At 37.1% G+C, this 17,971-nt stretch overlaps 1 protein-coding gene across 1 annotated transcript in view; it reads right to left on the bottom strand.

Moving 5' to 3' along the window:
* Window positions 1–2,796: 2,796 nt before the first annotated feature.
* The window catches only part of LOC117421013 (BTB/POZ domain-containing protein KCTD8-like), a 53,760-nt gene continuing 38,585 nt past the window's right edge, over window positions 2,797–17,971 (bottom strand). The window contains exon 2 of the mRNA XM_034034854.3: window positions 2,797–4,408. Within this exon, the coding sequence (XP_033890745.1) occupies window positions 3,948–4,408 (461 nt within the window). The 3' untranslated portion in view covers window positions 2,797–3,947. The remainder of the gene's footprint in view (window positions 4,409–17,971) is intronic.

A 17,971-nucleotide genomic window follows, 5' to 3' on the forward strand; every position in this document is an offset into this window, starting at 1 on the left:
TTATTTGTAATGAAAATCCTAAACGAATCCCATTGCTTTAGATTTCAGTTTAAAATGGAAGGAAAATGTTTGTTTATGCTGGAAGTTATTTTGTTTTAGAGTATGCTATGTACCAGGGTTTGTTTTAAAGAACAGAAAGGTGACTGATAACAAACTGATTAATATCTGCTATTATGAGAAGTGATAAAGGCGAGTATGAGTTTGTTTGAGTGTTGGGCTGTGTTTCTTTTGAGTTATTTGCAGGTGCTGCAATGGGCAAAGCTTCCCCCTGGTGAGATGCTAGAAGATGTCAGAGGATCAGAACTGTTTCGAGGTGCAACAGTCGGGTTCCATTTGTGGAGATGACGGGATGGCTGGACTGAGCTTTCGAATTGAATTGTGTGTTTTATTTAATTTATTTTTTGTAGTTAATGTGAGGACACATTAAAAAAATAATGGGGAAGGATGTAACAGGGTTAAGCTTTTTTTGCACTTTAGTTTGTATTTATAATATATAGATGTTTCGTTTTTCCATTAAACTTTGGTTATTCTATAATGTTTTTTTTTTTTTTTTTAAAGCACGTGTAAATGTGTGTAAGGAAATCGTGTTGTAATTGATTAATTAGTCCAATTGTTTGTAGCTGGATACTTTATAAAGCCTCATTAAGAAGAACGAGACAGAGCTGGGAGGATGTTCAGGATAACAAGCAGTTTGAGTGAGCATGGATGCCGGGCTGGGAAGTAGGAGCGGCGGTAGGGCTTTTGAGAAACTGCTTGTTATGTGTTGAGCTTACAACTGTAGCGTACACTGGCGGTGGTGTGTATCCGCATATAGCAATTGCAGCTTGTGTTGCTGCTGCTACATTCTTAGCCTGGCACTGGCTCTGCCTGGAGTGAGAGGGGTAGGAGGAGATCTAGAATGGCTCCTATGTGATAGTTTAGCCTGTAAAATGAAAATCTATTTCCTTTCTTTGACGGTTGTGAGAATGGGATTACTTAGTCAACGGAATACGTGCCAGATGCTCGGTATCTGAACTCCATTGGAGGTGAGATTGAGGACTCGGTAGGTTTTGTTTTGTTTAGTTGGAAAACCAAGTTATTTTGATTTGAATACACTTTGTTGATTGAGTCCACAACCAGATCTCCAATTCACCAATGTAACTAATTGGATTGTTTTATTCTGTTTAGGTGCCTTTCAGTGCTTTACAAATTGTGATGCCAATTTGTGAATGATTGTGTCTAATTTGTGTAGCTGGTAACCAATATGCCTCTGTTTTTCTGACGCTCTGAAGAAAAAAGGATTAATTTGATCTATTTTTGTAAATGCGAAAAGCATATTTTATCTTAATAAAAACATTGAACTCCATCTTTGCTTGCTCTCTGGTTTTCTTGTGGTTCATGCATTGCTCTTTCCCAATAAAATAACCTGTGCTGTTAAACTAGGGCAAACTTGGCAAATATTAAATTTTAGTTTCTTTATAGAGCTGGCGTAGTCGGATTACGGCACGGCGGTGACTTAGCCTGAGCGCAGCTGCCCACGGTCCTATGCTGGATTGGGCTCAGTTGCATTTTGCCCCTGTTACACTGTTAGTCCCGCCCCTTTTCAAAGGAATGCCCTTCTCCCCTGCACTCCTCACAACAAGGGAAAATGGCGGAATAGCGATTCTTTGACTTAACAATAAATAAATTAAAAAAACATACTACAAAAGAAAGATTCTCCAAACACTAAAATTGTGATTAAAACATCACTGTCACTGTTTTCTCACTTTCTGAAATTCAAACAAATTCAACTTGACGATGTAAACAAATATGACATCCTGGATATAAACTGGATTATGCAGCAATCTGCAAGCCAGACTGAGAGCTGTATGCCAAAAAACTTTGATAACTTTGTGGTATGAACTTCAAAAACATTTTATGTTTATTGATTTATGCTGTATCAGCTATATCTAAACAAAATATATAAAGACATATTTAGTATCCAACATTATACATAGCTGAAAGGACTGTGTTTCAAAATAAATAGGCTTCCATTTAGATGTACTGTAGTTGGTTACAGTACTATATTTTCAACATAAGTATTTAAATTCAGAACGATATGATTCTGAAAATATCACTTACCAAAAGAGATGACTATAGACACGTGGACTCTACAGTACATTCTTTTAAATCCGGTACGTATTAATTTGTAGCAGTATGTAAAATTCCACATTACGACCCAATAGCAAAATGAAATCAAAATGTTACTCATGCACAGATTTGTGTAAAACATAAAAGGCAGCTCAGTTTATCAAAAGATTCCGGAAAAAAAAAACACATTATTGAAACAGTATACAAAATTGCAGGTGTTGCTCAATAAGGCTCTAATTTCTCAGTGCACTTGTAAATGAAAATGCACAAAAGCAAAAAAAAAATACATCACAGAGTATTTCAAACTGTTTCACATTACTGTAGTTGGAATTGCTCTTCTCGTTTATTTATTTGTTGCTGTATTTTCATCAGGTAAAACTCGCTGAAGCTCTGTGTAACCAACAGAGTATCTCTGCAACTCTGGAACATGGCGTGGACACACTGTCCCGACACACAGCCATGTGTATGTAAAAAAGATAAAAAATGCGGACTGTGACGGATGATGAAATAAATTTTAACATTGAAGAGATGGGCTTTGTATCAGAAAACTGGTGACAGAGTCAGAAATTGCATGTGATGGGTAAGTGCATTAATTTATTATATATATATATATATATATATATATATATATATATATATATATATATACATATATATATATATATATATATATATGTAAAATGGGAATTGATTTTATTCTTAATACACAGACGGTAAAACACGACTGACGTGTATCTGGGTATCGTTTATCCGAGTGCTGACTTCGTTGCTCGAGCAAGAGGTAAGAAAAATATTTTTAAAACCTTTAATATAATGGTATTGGGATTCCTGATATCTTGGTTAAAATATAGTGAGGATTGCCAAGCAGTGATTGGTCAGGCGACTGAGTAGTCAAACTGCTCTTTAACATCACATTTACTCGTCATAAAGAAAAAGTGACACATATTAAAGGGTTCATAAGCAAACAATTGCCAATCACAATTCAGAATACAGTTTTTTCTTAAACATACTTGTTTATCATTCATACATTTTGTTTTTATGTATGACACATTTACATTAATAAGACAACTTAGAAAACAATTTTCAATAGCCCAGGACTTTTATCCTATTAGTATTACATTTGGTTAGTTATAAAATATGCCAATAGTAAACACCTAGACACAAAGTAGTACTTTATAATACTACTTTCATGGTTTAACAGTTACGTAAACACTTCCAAAGCAATATGTCATAAAGTTGTTGGTTTTTTTACATTGTCCTTACATGTAAAGCACAGCACAAAAAATAAATTAAAGAAATTGAAAACATACTTTAGCAATTAACATACTGACCATAAACTAACAATACAGTCTAAATGCAGTATGACATTTGAATAATCAAGGACAACCTCCATTTATATTTAAGTTTCACATCTGATGTGTAGATAAACACATATATTTAGGAATCTGGATCTATTCCATGATCACCTGTCCATTCATGCAAGCACACAGTGATTAATTAACTTGATTTATTATAGCAGTCTATTTGAAACATTTGGAGCCTACCTTAATGAAGCTTCTTGTGATATTCAATGGCGCACATAGCAACTAAAAACCAATAGCTTTAAACACACTAGCTTAATCATACATTATTCACTTTAAATACCACACAAGTTTCCCTGTAAGCTATTTAGTTTCAGAAGTCCCCCTCCTTTCTGAGTCTAAATTCATTTTGTAAGCATACAGTATTTTGATCAAACCAATGCCAAGTGGATATGACAGTGTTAGCTGGATGTTGAAAGACTGGTTAACAGCCAGTCTCATTTGTACAGTAACACGGTTTAGGGGTGAAACAAAACCCTATAGCTCATACTTTTGTAACAGTTCAGATTGCCACTGACGTTTGCGTTCTGGAAAATCAGCAGGTATTTTAATTTGTTTAAAATCCTGTATGCACTTTTTCATTTCTTCTTCCACACTTAACTTTTCAGAAGCTTTCTTTTTGTTTAGGTTTGTCTCTCGAGGGGCACTCATCAGAGTCTGAAAGAGCTCACTGTTCCTGCGTTTGTCTGGTTGTGGCATCCACTGCACAGAGACTTTTTTAGAAGGCCGATCCAAGGTGAGTGTGCTTGGCTGTTGTGAGGAAGCCTGTGGAGCACAGGAGATGTTGTCTTGTGGACTGGTAATTTCTGAATGGGTCTCAGAGCTGGAGGTGGACAGCTCGTTTAGAGAAGTTCCACTTTCGCTTCCTTTGTCTGGGAGCTTCTCTTGTTTCCTCTCTTCACATTCTTGTTTTGGAGATACCGTCCTCTGGGTTGGCCCTGCCAGAAACAAAATCACAGTAAAATGAAAACTTTACTTCTATACACACAATGCTGAACTGAACTCAATACTCAGTGTTGTCAGACCTAAAGACAGTTGTGCACAATTTCTCTATAGCAGAAGAAAACTCACTACAACTTTCTGTATTCAGCACTTCTGAGTGATTTATTTTTATGTTTTACCAGGTCCCATTTTGCAATTGAAGGCATTAGGCTACAAGATCCCTTCACCACCATCATTGGTTAAACTAATGCTTAAATACAGTGACTGCCTACTCCCCTCCTCCTCGTTTGCAGTGCCATTGCCCTTCTGCGGGGGTCTATGTTCCATTACCCAACCATCAGTGTCTCACCTCAATTGTGGGCTGCTCCCAGAGGCCTGGTGAGATCCTGGGCCAAAACCCCCTCAATTTAAACGGTCAATCATTTCTACATTCAATCCACAATACCTAATCTAAGTGTTGCCTTGCCCTTTGAATCTATCTTGCATTTGTTCAACTCAACAAAAAAATGACCAGACAAATTGCACTGTTTCAAATTATGCTGCATTGCAAACAGATTCAGAGCATGATTTAAGAAAAAAGATTATTATCTGAAATCAGTTGTTAAATTTAGGATTAAACATACTTTATTTTCTATAGATTGTTCTTGATATTCAGAATACTCCATGGACGTTCATTGAGTGCTGTGGTTATTTCACTCATTCATGGAATAACTACATTACTCAATAATTGCTCCATGGTGTATCCTTTAGATACAACTTCCAGCATCAATGCTTCCCTGTCACTAGTATTCATCATATTTACTAACTCTGGATTGTATTACACATACACAGAGTAAAGATTTAGGATTCCTAAATATGCAACCTTATTAACAGTTCTCAGAAAGTGATCAGACACTGCTTTAACACTGAATGATTTATATCATGTTGAAGTCCTAATGTGTATTTGTAGAGTACAACAAGAAGAACATTACAAATCACTGAAATTTGCAAGTTTTAAACTCCAAATTCTCCTAAATGCTTTTTTAGGGAAAGTCAAAGATTCCTTTGATAATTTCATTAGGCCTGGTTGATTAAAATAAATGTTTTTTCTTGAGAGAGGATGTAATCCAAGGACAAGGTTGTCTACGTGAAAAATGTATTTTTCAAGCTAGAGCGATGGGTAATGGTATAATTGCCTGCCTCCATGATTGCAGGTTTTAAATGATCTTGATTATGAAAGTGTCTCTTAGGGTTGTTTTTCCCTGTGTGGTGCAGTGTCTGTAATGATTTAAAGCCATAGCTTTGTGTCTCTTTTTCTCTGTCAGCTTGTATTTCCTTGAATTATACATGAAGCTGGAACGTCATCTGGCAGACTCCCTGCAAATGGAACCAAACCAAAAAGTGATTTTTAATTGAAATAAATAAATAAATACATACATACTAGACCTGAAACATAAACTGAAAAACAGTCATTCATGTTTGTTTATTTTTTAATTACTATGAAACCCCTTTAGACCAATATGTAACATTCAACAAAAGGGAATTGATTTAAAAGGAAATGGGCTCAAGTATGTAATGCAAAAATGTGAATGCATAAGTAATTCATATGCTTGTGTCCATTTGGAAGAAATGCCTAACTCTCCAGGAATTTGTAAATGTCTTTTATTGCCCATTGGAAGCCACTCAAAACCCCTTGCTCACTAAAAGTCTTGGTATTCCTGTCAAGATAATCGCCCTGTTTCAAAGACATGTAACATATTTTAATGAGCAATACACCTTATCACCATTTTGTTTTTTATTTCTCATTTTGTTTTGTCATTGTTTTTTTTTGTCAAGATACAGTTTGTCTTGTAATTCTTAGCATTCTAGTTCTGTCTAAAAAGTGCTAACATATCCCAAATAAATGATTTGCAAAAGCAGATACTTGGGAGCAATTAAAGGATATTGACTCTTCAACGTGGTAGGGTTTTAAAATGATGTGCACAATGGTGACTACTAAATACACTTCATACAACTGAAGAGCTTTCATATAAACACCAGGGACTCTTTTGAATTTGATTAAACAACTCTGAAAACACTGAATACAAGTGTGGTACCTTGTTCATTTGTCCTAATGGATAAAATCTATGGTTTTGTGCAACTCATTTGCTGTGTTTGTTTTTTATTCACAACTGGTTTCTCTTTTTTAAATGCCTATTTAAAGAACCCTTAGGGAACAAGTGTTCTTTGTCTTCATTAACTGCAATCAATAGAAATAATGTATGGAACCACTTGTATTGTAGTGTCTTTGCCTATCAAGATGATATTTCTAACAAAGCATATTGTTGTCTTAAAATGTTGAATATGTATTAGTTTGGGGGGGGGGGGGGGTGTCCTGAAAAAAAATTAATAAAACACATTTTCATTTTCTTCAAATAACCTATGCTTGCTTTATGTTATGAACCAAATGCAATTTTCTGAAAACTGAAATGTTTGTGTGGATATCATTTGTTTTTCCAGGCCACCCCTCAAATCCAGTCATAACCATACAGTGCACTTGTATATTGATCAGTAGGTCAATATGTTCAGATAAACTACTAGTGGTAGTTTTACATTAACTACATTTATATATATTTTATTTCACATTATTTGTTTTCTGACGTTATTTATATGGACAAAAGCACCTTCCCAAATTAGTGTCAATGGTACTGGTAGGCTAAGGGCAGCCACATTGTTATCATTGTTAGAATGATAACACAATGGTAACATTGTCATATTTAGATTTACATTAGTATAATAATGGACTGAACCAATATTAACAAGTGTGCTACCATCATATCATGTATTATTTGTTCCTAATATTTTGTAATCTTTTTGCATTGGTATTATGTCTAGAAGGATATCTTATAGAATTAATTTATTTGCCTCAGTGTTTTCAAATAATCTTAGGTATACTTTTAATAATTGTGGACGGCTTCTTCAATTACAGTTATTTCCTTTTATACAGATGTATTAACCTTTCATGGTTACATGCCCCTTCCAGACCACTCTCCATAAAGAAAGCGTGCCTTTCTGACTCTAGGTGGACATCAGATTGTATCTTACAGGAGATTTCTCTTTACATTTTGAGAAATACTAGACAGGAATACATAAAGTGATGCATTTAACTGTTAAAACAGTTAGTAATGTGATACTGCCTTTGCATATAAAATATTTGCTTTGTAATTTAAGTTCCATTTCACCCTTAGTCATTGCTTGGTAGTAGTGGCACGACATCTAACAGACATGACCATATATATTCTACAGTATGTGGGTTGCTTTTTTCTTTTTTTTTTCTTTTTTTTTTTAGAGCTGTCAGCAATTCTAATGAAATTGTTTTAGTAATTTTTCAAAAGTTGCCATTATCATTAATGTTCAAGGTTTAATTAGTAAGTTTCTGAATATGCTGTCCTTCAGTTGAAAGATTCTCCTTGCACCTATGCTTTAGTTTACTAGATCTTTTAAACATTATTTTTCTGCTACAGACATCCTGATTATCTCTTTGGTAACAGACTAGATGAAAAGTGATCAATATCTAAAGTAGCTTCTAGGAATCTGTCGATTCAACCCCACAGCAAGCTGACTTACCACCTTAAAGGTATCTGAAAACTGCATATCCATGCCATAGAGCAAGTTTTATTTATCAAATCACTAAAATATTCTCTCACTTTTCTTTTTATAGACACTTTTTTGTTTATTATACATAATTACAATTTTTCTAACCAACCAGGTTGCTCTGTTTCAGTAGATGCCACGGTACTGTTTTTCGGTGTCACTACTGTATGAAATCGAGTTGGTCTAAGATCCATCACTATGGCAACTACTGAGTTCAATGTACCACAGAAGACAGCAAGGTAACAGTGAAAATGCATGAACAAAATGCAAAAGGCTTGTCGTCTATTCAAATTCAAAATGTAATGCAACACATAGTATTCTTTAAATTACTTTTAACAATTAACTTTCTAACATGTAAACAAAAAAATAATCGCTTTAAATAAATTAAAACCCATTGATATAATTAGGGTGTGTGCGTTTGTGTGAAAACAGTTTTTTCTTTAATTTTTAAACCTTTCTTAAATTTGTAAACAATGTTGACAACTAGTTGCTTTAACAGCTGGATGTTAAGGTGATTACTGATGCACCAGCTGTCAGACATGTAGTGTTTGGATGCAGAACAGATCTTGTTAGGGATAAAAGGCAAGCAATATGATCTAAATTACAAAACAAGACAATGAACTTGGCAAAAGCTACACTTCAGGCTTTCTCTTTTTTATTCACAAAAACTGTTATTTGATTGTACAGCATTTCAAATAGAAGGTACTATGTCTTTTGTTCTATTAAAACTAATATTACAGTTACAGAAAGACTGTAAGGAATAATTAATATATCATTAAAATAAATACTTGATTATGCCTTGTAGGTGACATTCAATATTTGAAGAGTGTGGTTTATTTAATTGTACAGGAAAGGTTAAACAATCAAATGTCTTTTGTACAAATAAAAATGGGTGATGGTGCTTTGTGGCGGAGTGTCCCGCCCCTATTTATTATTATTTGTATTTTTGTTTGCGGCGCGGGTAAAAGCGCCGTGTCTTTTATTATTATTTAAAAACCCCGTGAGGATGCATGGCTGATCAGCTACTGATTACTTAAATAGCTGACAGTCATGCATCCTTACCAAACGCGTGCAGACTCTGGCCGGGGGATAATAAGATAATTACCAACTAGTTAATCCCTCGGCCAGAGTATATAAACCTGCAGCTCTCTGCACTTGATGTTGGGGTGTTGGAGTAGAGAGTACGGGGAGCGGAGAGAAGGAATAATATTTAAATAGGGGCGGGACACTCCGCCACATGCTTCTACCATTATACATAAAACACATACACCACATATGTTTGAAATTGGCTTATAAGGTTCCTAATTATGAAATGAAAACTACAATTAGAACCCCATGGGACACTACAATGTTAATCTATATGTACAAAAAATAACAGATGAAGGTTCTGCGTTCAGCATGATGTCAGGTAAATCCAAATCTTTTTAATTTGTGCTCCATGTGTCACTGCAAAGTAACTATCTGACACCTGAGATGCAGTTCATCTGACAGTGACAGTGACATGTGGCATTTCATTTAACACAAATGAAATGTAGGAGAGGACTGACGATAAGTAAATTAAAATCTTTGATAATCTTTGTGAGAGGACGGCTGCAGGGCAGATTTAAAGAAAACAGCAGCTGCTTTTACAGAAAAAGAGACTGCTTGCTTTATAAACTAACCCAGAAGTGTATATATGCTCAGATTCTGTCTTTGCTGCCTTATTTGGCGAAACACATGAGACCCGACAAACAAGAGGGGTTCCACCGCTTGGGGCCCTCACATAAATAGATGCATCAGTACCTGAAAGAGAAGAAGACAAGGAATCATGCATACTAAAGGAGGGGTTTGGCCAGGGGTCCCCTCTGACTCACGGAGTCAGTGGGTCTTAACAAAGGATTGGAGAAAGTGGAATCACTGACCCCCCAAAGGATGGACCCCCGGCTCCCCACTGAAGACGTTTATGAGAAGAAAAAAGGAGAACCACCATTGCATATAGAAAAGAAGAAAAGAGAGGAAACATTTAACACAAAAAGAAAGAAAACGCTTAACGTGACACAGGTTAGTAACTGTACCCTACTGACTATGTGAAGACCCTACACACAGTGGAAAGGAAAAACCCCCTTTCGTTTTTATTTATTTTCTTTTTTAGGAGGAAACCTTTTGTGACCCAGGCGGATAGGTCGTCCCCACTGTGGACATACTAGCAATAGACTGATGGACAGATGCTATTTCGGCTGGTGAAGATCGAATGTAAGCTTCGACTGCTGATGAGGTCCAGCGTCCCATATTTTTTATTAGATGCTGATTAATCTTTTCTCTTGCTGCTGAAGTGGCTGCCCTGATTCTGAATGAATACAGAGTGTAGAATTGCGGGGGAAGACCTGCTCTGGAAACCAAAGTGGAGAGCTGAGAACAAAACCAATGTCTTGAGACAACAGACCTGCTTGCATTGATGAATAGGGGGTCGGAAAGGAGATTTGGGTTTACGTTCTGTAATGTATTTTAGCATGGAAGCATATGGGCATATTACAATGGACCGGCTTGAATTGAAGAACAAAGGGTCACAGAATGAAATGGCCTTGCGTTCTGCGATGTACTTCAGTATGGAAGTGTAGGGGCACAGAGGAGAGTTGCGTTTTGAAAGCTGAATACATTGTCCTTGCCGCAGCTGATCCGTTTTTAAAATCTGAAGGAATAGGATGAAATATGAATCTTGAATGAGGTTCAGGTCACTGCAGCGGATACCTAGAGTAGGGAATAGAAGGAACTGTATATTCAGAGCATCTCAAAAAACAAAAATACTGTTAGGTATATGATTTCCATAGTTAAATCGTCAAATAGAGAAAATCAGCCTTGGCGGGGAAAGTAATCAAGTTACCTAGAATCACTATAGAGATAGCCAGGCAAGCAGGTGGAGCCGGAGACCACTTGGAAATTCCTCGCAAGAGGAGACGAACAACTGGGATTGATAGTATAGTTGGAGAAGCGATAGACATCAAGCAAAATTGGTGTTGAATTCCTGACAAATTGGATTTGATAGTAGGTGCTACCAGATGTAAATATTTTTTTGCATTAACTATGAAGGCCATTATCCAATTCTGGTTAAATGGAGTCGGATTAACCCTGCTTTGGGAACAGAAAATCAATAGGTGGTCCAGCCGGTGAAATAAGAGGGTTGATGGAAGTAGGAGTGCTGCAGCCATGATGCTTGTGCTGTATTGAGTAGTCTGCTGATAGATAGGTTCAGTTAAAAATTAGCTGGCTGAACTGGGATGTCACTGCTGGAGTTAGCAGAGCTGTAGGGACCAGACTAAAATCTGGAAATCACTGTAGTAACTGCATAATAACAGGTGAACTGGAAAGATAATATGAACTGTAGATTTGTTTTCACACATGAAAAGTATTCATTTCTTTGATCAAAGATGACCCCATATATGTGCTGCTGCGACTGTTGGGTATATTTGAAGAGCTGTGGATTTTAGATGCAATGATAGGTTTTCAATTTCTAGTGACCAAAAAAAAAAATGAGAAAACAATTACTTGTTAAAAAAACCCTCCAAAATATCTTAAATGAAGCATTTGGAAATAAGGCCAGGTCGAGAGGGGCTGAAATGAAATCATCATAGAATATAGACAGGCCGTTCCAATGCTGAATGACAGCCAACCACATTTAATTGTCTTTTCTAGCTTCTGATGAAATATTAATGTAGGAATCCAAGTTTTTGGCTGTTGATGAAAGAGCAAGTAAATCGAAATATGAAATGTCCGACCTTGGGGAAAATGCGAATTACAAATTAAAATGGGGAACGAATATTATCGAGTTTAGACAGAGGGTTTGCTTAAAACATCCAGTGCCAGTATGATTCCTAGAAATTGAAGAGGCCAAACAGATTCCATCACTAGATCTCGAGAGATTAAAGTATTTTAGTATTTTAATAACAGTAAAAATGGCAAACAAGGAGAGGAAGATCATGGCTCTTAAAGATCCTACGCAGGTGAAGACGAACAGCTGGAATGGAGTGTTGAAGAGCGGATATCACATAATACTGATGTTGGATTCCAGATAAGTAGACTTTGACAGTGAAAGAGTCCTGGAATGAACAACAAAAAGTGACTTCAATCTTGATTGAAAGGGGTTGCAAATCCATTTTAGTTCAGAAATTGTTGAGAAAAGTACTCCAGCTGGTGGTGTAGGATGATCTAATTGAAGGGTGAGAGTAGATGCCATCTATACTGGGCTGAATCCAGGAAATTACTAAGGAGAGATTTAGTTGAATAGATGATTTGATTGCAAAACTTCCAGAGGCATTGGATGAGCAACAGACTTTATGGTGGAATCTGGATATCTGTATCTGAGCTAATGCACCGGCCATGATATTATGAGTACCGGGAAAGTGGTGTCTTGAATAAAAAGGATTTTAAGGATATTAGAAGACAAAGAAGTTGTATGACCAGTGACAAAGAGGACCGGTCAAGAGGGCTGAAGAGAGATAAATTATACAAATGTTGGGGCAGATTTAGGCAGATTGATACAAAGTGTGCGGTGGATCATATCCCTGCAGGCGTTTGCTCTGAGGTTGCTGCAAGATGTAGATTTGCTGCAAAACCTGTTGAACTGAACAGTCTATGAATGCATTATCCATCATGAGGTATGAGAATGCTTTCAATTATATTAATAGTTCTTCAGTGTCTGCTGGCAGCTCCACACATTAATTATTAGCCTTTTAAGTAAACATTTCAAACCAAGCTCCAGGTAATAATTACACTATGTAACACAATTTTTGTTCCTGGGTAGTAAGTGTTATTTCCTAATTGCTTACTCAAAAGTATAGAAAATGGCTATTATTCCCCACAAACTTTGCTTTTGTGACCAGGACAGTGATATTTTGAAATTTACCTATTTTCCAGAACATTCCAGATAGATTCAGTGCTGAGTAAACTTGGAGTAACTTCTAGAACATTCCAGTAATATAAATAGTAGTATAAATACAGGGGCCTTAAGCCCACCAGTTCAGTTTAGTTCCAGCTGCCTAAGTGAATACATATCTGCATTTTTCTGAGATGGCATCAAGAGGCTGCAAGCATCTGGCAGACGCATTTTGCTATGTCTGCGGCCAATTTATCAAGACAAGAGCGAGAAAGTACTCCGTGGAAGCATCTGCTAAGATGTGTGAGGCCTACAAGGCATACTTCGGCATGCCTGTCGGGGATCAAGACAAACCCTGGGCACCTCATTTCACCTGTGAGCACTGCAAAAAAAACTCTGGAAGGTAAGATGGACAATTGTTGCTCGGAATTTTATGTTATAAAATTTGTTAAAATTTTTAAAATTGTAAAAGTTTTTAATTTTAAAATGTTTTACAATTTTCAATGTTATTGAAAAAATATATCATATATGAAAAATGTTGCGAGAATCTCTTACACATTAGTCATGGGTGAAATAAATGTATTTTTGTAGGATGGTACAGAGGGGAAAAGAGAGCCATGAAGTTCGCTATCCCAAGAATTTGGCGGAAACCCACTGACCACTCAAGCAACTGCTACTTCTGCATGGTGGACCCTTCCAAACGTCAGACTGGCAAGAATGCACCTGCTATCACGTATCCGGACCTTCCTTCATCCATCGCCCTGGTGCCACACTGCCATGAGCTCCCCGTTCCCACTCCTCCGGAGAGAGAGCAGCCGTATTTAGAAGAGAGTCAGACAGTGAGGAAGACGTTGTAGATCCAGATGACAATTTCAGAGGTGGAGCTGAGGAGAGAAACCCATACTACCCCAACCAAAAAGACCTCAACGACTTGATTAGAGATCTTGGTCTCACCAAGTCCAATGCCGAGCTTTTGACGTCTAGGCTCAAGCAGTGGAACTTGTTGGATGAAAGTGTGCGAGTCGCAGATCAGAGGAAGCGTCACCAACCTTTTTCCAGCTTCTTCACCCGTCAAGATGGGCTCTGCTTCTGCCACAATGTGACCAGTCTGTTCGAGGCAATCAGAATCGCCTGTAACCAGAATGAGTGGCGCCTCTTCATTGACAGCTCGTCCAGGAGCCTCAAAGCCGTGCTGCTCCATAATGGTAACAAGTACCCGTCTCTTCCCCTGGCTCACTCGGTGCACCTCAAAGAGGATTACAACAGCATCAAGACCTTGCTGGACGCCTTGAAGTATGATGAGTACGGCTGGGAGGTCATAGGAGACTTCAAAATGGTGGCATTCCTGATGGGTCTCCAAGGCGGTTTTACCAAGTTTCCCTGCTATCTTTGCCTTTGGGACAGCAGGGACAACAAGGCGCACTACCACAAGCGGGACTGGCCACAGCGGACCGAGTTCTCTGTGGGGAGGAACAACGTCAAGTGGGAGCCACTGGTGGACCCCCGGAAGGTGCTGATGCCACCACTGCACATCAAATTGGGCCTTATGAAACAATTTGTCAGAGCTCTAGATAAGGAGTCGGCAGCCTTCAAGTACCTTCAAGACTTCTTCCCTAAGCTGTCTGAGGCAAAGGTCAAAGCTGGTGTCTTCGTTGGACCACAGATAAAGAAGATCCTGGAGTGCAATGAATTCCCCAAGAAGCTCACTAGTAAGGAGAAAGCGGCTTGGAACAGCTTTGTCGCAGTGGTTCGGGGCTTCCTGGGCAATCACAAGGCCGAAAACTATGTGGAGCTGGTTGAGACTCTGGTGAAGAACTACGGCACAACAGAACATGGGAGCGTACTCGGAGGAGCAAGGCGAGCGCTTCCACCAGGATATACTGGACTTTGAACGCCGCTACCAAGGACAGTATAACGAGAACATGATGGGAGACTACATTTGGGGGCTGATTCGTGAAAGTGATTTACAGTATAATCGTAAATCTCGAAAAACTACTCATTTCTAAATCTTTTGTAGTCATTTTTGTATTACTTTAGTATAAATACATGTTAATTTGGATTCATATGTTGTTTTTTCTGACTTTATGTGAACGAAAAGACACAAATTCGCCCGTTTTCTCATTGGAAATAGGTAAATTTAAAAATGTCACTGTCCTGGTCACAAAAGCAAAGTTTGTAGGGAATAATAGCCATTTTCTATACTTTTGAGGCATAAGTAATTAGGAAATAACACTTACTACCCAGGAACCAAAAAAAAAAAAATTGTTACACGGTGTTATTTGATTAGAAAATACAGGGCTTTCTTACACAAGGATATAGATACACTAGCTTAAACACACAATTTGTGGTGTCATACTACCCTATAGTGGTTACGATTAAACATGCATGAGTCCACTTCATGAAAGCAAGAGGGTAAACTATAAGAATGTGTTGTAAAACACGAAAACCAAGACAATTTCGCCACAAGTAGCTTTTTTTCACCAAAACAAGCTGGGGATCCCGAGTTGAATGAGAATTGAATCAAATTCATGTCCTACCCATTATGATTTTGTGTCTCAGTTCCTGAAAGAAAGTAGCAATGGATCGCTGCAGCTTGGAGATTATTTGGAAATAGTGCAGCGTGATGATTGAGAGATCTACTGCCGATATGGGCGTGCAGAGACGAGGCTGTATTGGCATCATTTACGAACAGAGCTTTCAGGATTCTGTGAACATGTCAATCTTTACAAAGACGCGGTGGAAATGCACGCCAAGGAAGATTTCTCTAGTGGTCAGAATACTAGATACAGTTGCTGCATGATCGAGTACTGTACCGCTGCAGCTGATATGGAAGGTCGGCGTTGTGCGGAGTCGAAGAATTGCTATGTTCGTAGGATTAAACAGGATACCGGGCGGATTTCTTTTGCCATTTCATCTTCTGGATTTTGATATTTTGTTAAGCTGTTGATTTTTGCAAAATCCAAATTGCCTAGCGGCCAGGCAATTATTTTATACTGCACCCTATGTAAGCTTAAGAGCAATACAAATTACTCAACACACACAAATAATTAGCTGCAATCATGATAATGAGGGTTGCAATGAGCGCTGCCTGTGCATCGGGCTATTTAGCGGCCGCCCTGACAGCCCAGAGGTGAGGTGAGTTAGGAGCACAGAGAGCAGTAGGCGCTGTATGAGATTTGAGATTTATGCAGAGACCTTTTTGTAGATTGGGAAGGCCTATTTTAGAATTTTGTTAATATGTACTGTATTTTATTTATTTATTTTTTTAATTAATTAATTTTTTTCCCATTTGTTTTTGGATGTTTTTTTTTTATATTGCATTGTATATTTAATATAATTTATTATTCTATAGTATATTTATTTGTCATTTATTTATGTGCAGTGCTTTGGGATGCCTTGGCATGAAATGCGCTATACAAAATTAATTTGATTGACTGATTGATTGATTGATTTGTGGAGCACGAAAATCAAAGCAAACAAAAACATATGTCAGAGGAATGGCAGCAAAGTCCTCTTGACACACGGAAAAGAAAATAATTTTTTCTGAGGAAGAGCTGAGAGTCCTTATTGAGTTATAATTTAAATGGATTAATAATGGCAAAGTGCAGGTGAAAAACATTGTTTACATATGCCACATTTTTAGCGGTAGCTAAAGTCCCACTTTACGGCAACTAAACACGGCTTGCACACGTTTAAAGAATTTGCAGCTGCAGTATCCTTACATCAGCCTCTTAATATAATATATTTCAGGCTTCAACCGCTAATGGTATTTTTCAGTCATGTTTTGGGAAACACTTAAGCTGAAACAATTAGAGTAAAATCACTCTTAATCTTGAAAACCACCCGTGATACATTCTATGCTATCAGAGTAATGAGATAAATAACACAAGTTAATTGGTGATAAAATGTCAATATCCCAATAAAACTGTACCAGCACTCCATTAGATTTTATTAAACTTGCCTCTCAGCAAGACATAAATCATGTTAAAGACAGCATGTGAGGGAAATCAGCTGACTACTGTGAAACATTCTTATGTCTGGTGTACCAAAGCTAAGGAATAGGAGAACTTCATGCAGACCGAGACATAAACACATGATATAGCTGTGCTGGCCAAGCTAAAACAGGCATTTGATCTAAATGGACCTTTACATCAGGTCTAATGGACCATTGTTGTGTTGTTGTAGTGGTTTTCAGAATCCATAGGTTACAGAACTGTATAACTCATATGAATACTGGCAATTTGTGGTTATAAGGCCCCCACCCCCCTCCAAACCCCCAACCTCCCTCTCACTCACACACACACACACACACACACACACACACACACACACACACACACCTTTGACTTCTTTACAGGATAGGATTACTGGCTTTACCAAGGACATAGGATTGTCAATAGAATAAAGAGGCAGCAATAAAATGAAGAGGCAGCAGTGGGGCTGATGCACTCATATGGAGAGTGTTTGACTGTGTAGAATATGGTGACTTTCACTATACAGGCTTATATCAAAAGAAATACTGTCTTCAAAGACAGCCTTTTACAAACACTGATTGATGTTTTAACAAGATATATATTTGTGTGAATCATTCCAAAATACCCAAATACTAAAACTACAAACATATACATACTATTTTGATTACATGACCTCGTCTTAATGTAAAGTCTTGCAGTGAAATAATATTTTTTTTAATGCTTTATTTAATTATTTTATCAAAAATGTAAAATAAATAAATAAAATAAAATGTTAAAATAATAATTAAGTGTAGGCTTGTAATGATAACGATAATGATCAAATTATTTATCGATAATATTTTAATGAAATGGAATATTCCATGAAGTTAAAAATGTGTCTTGTATATATTAATTTACTATCAAGAACGTAATCTGTGTTATTGCTTCTAAAACTTACTGAGAATATGTGTCTAAACAAATACAGGATGAGGAAGCAGAGATCAAGAGTAACCTGCTTTGTTAATGTATTTTATACATATTATTTTGTTTTTAAAACTGTTTTTAATACGTTGCAGACATATGCTTTTAAATAAAATGACCAAACCATCCACCTAATATAAAAATGGTATTTGAGTAGAATTGTA

This window comes from Acipenser ruthenus, chromosome 1 (assembly GCF_902713425.1).
Source record: "Acipenser ruthenus chromosome 1, fAciRut3.2 maternal haplotype, whole genome shotgun sequence".
NCBI classification, from domain to species: Eukaryota; Metazoa; Chordata; class Actinopteri; order Acipenseriformes; family Acipenseridae; genus Acipenser; species Acipenser ruthenus.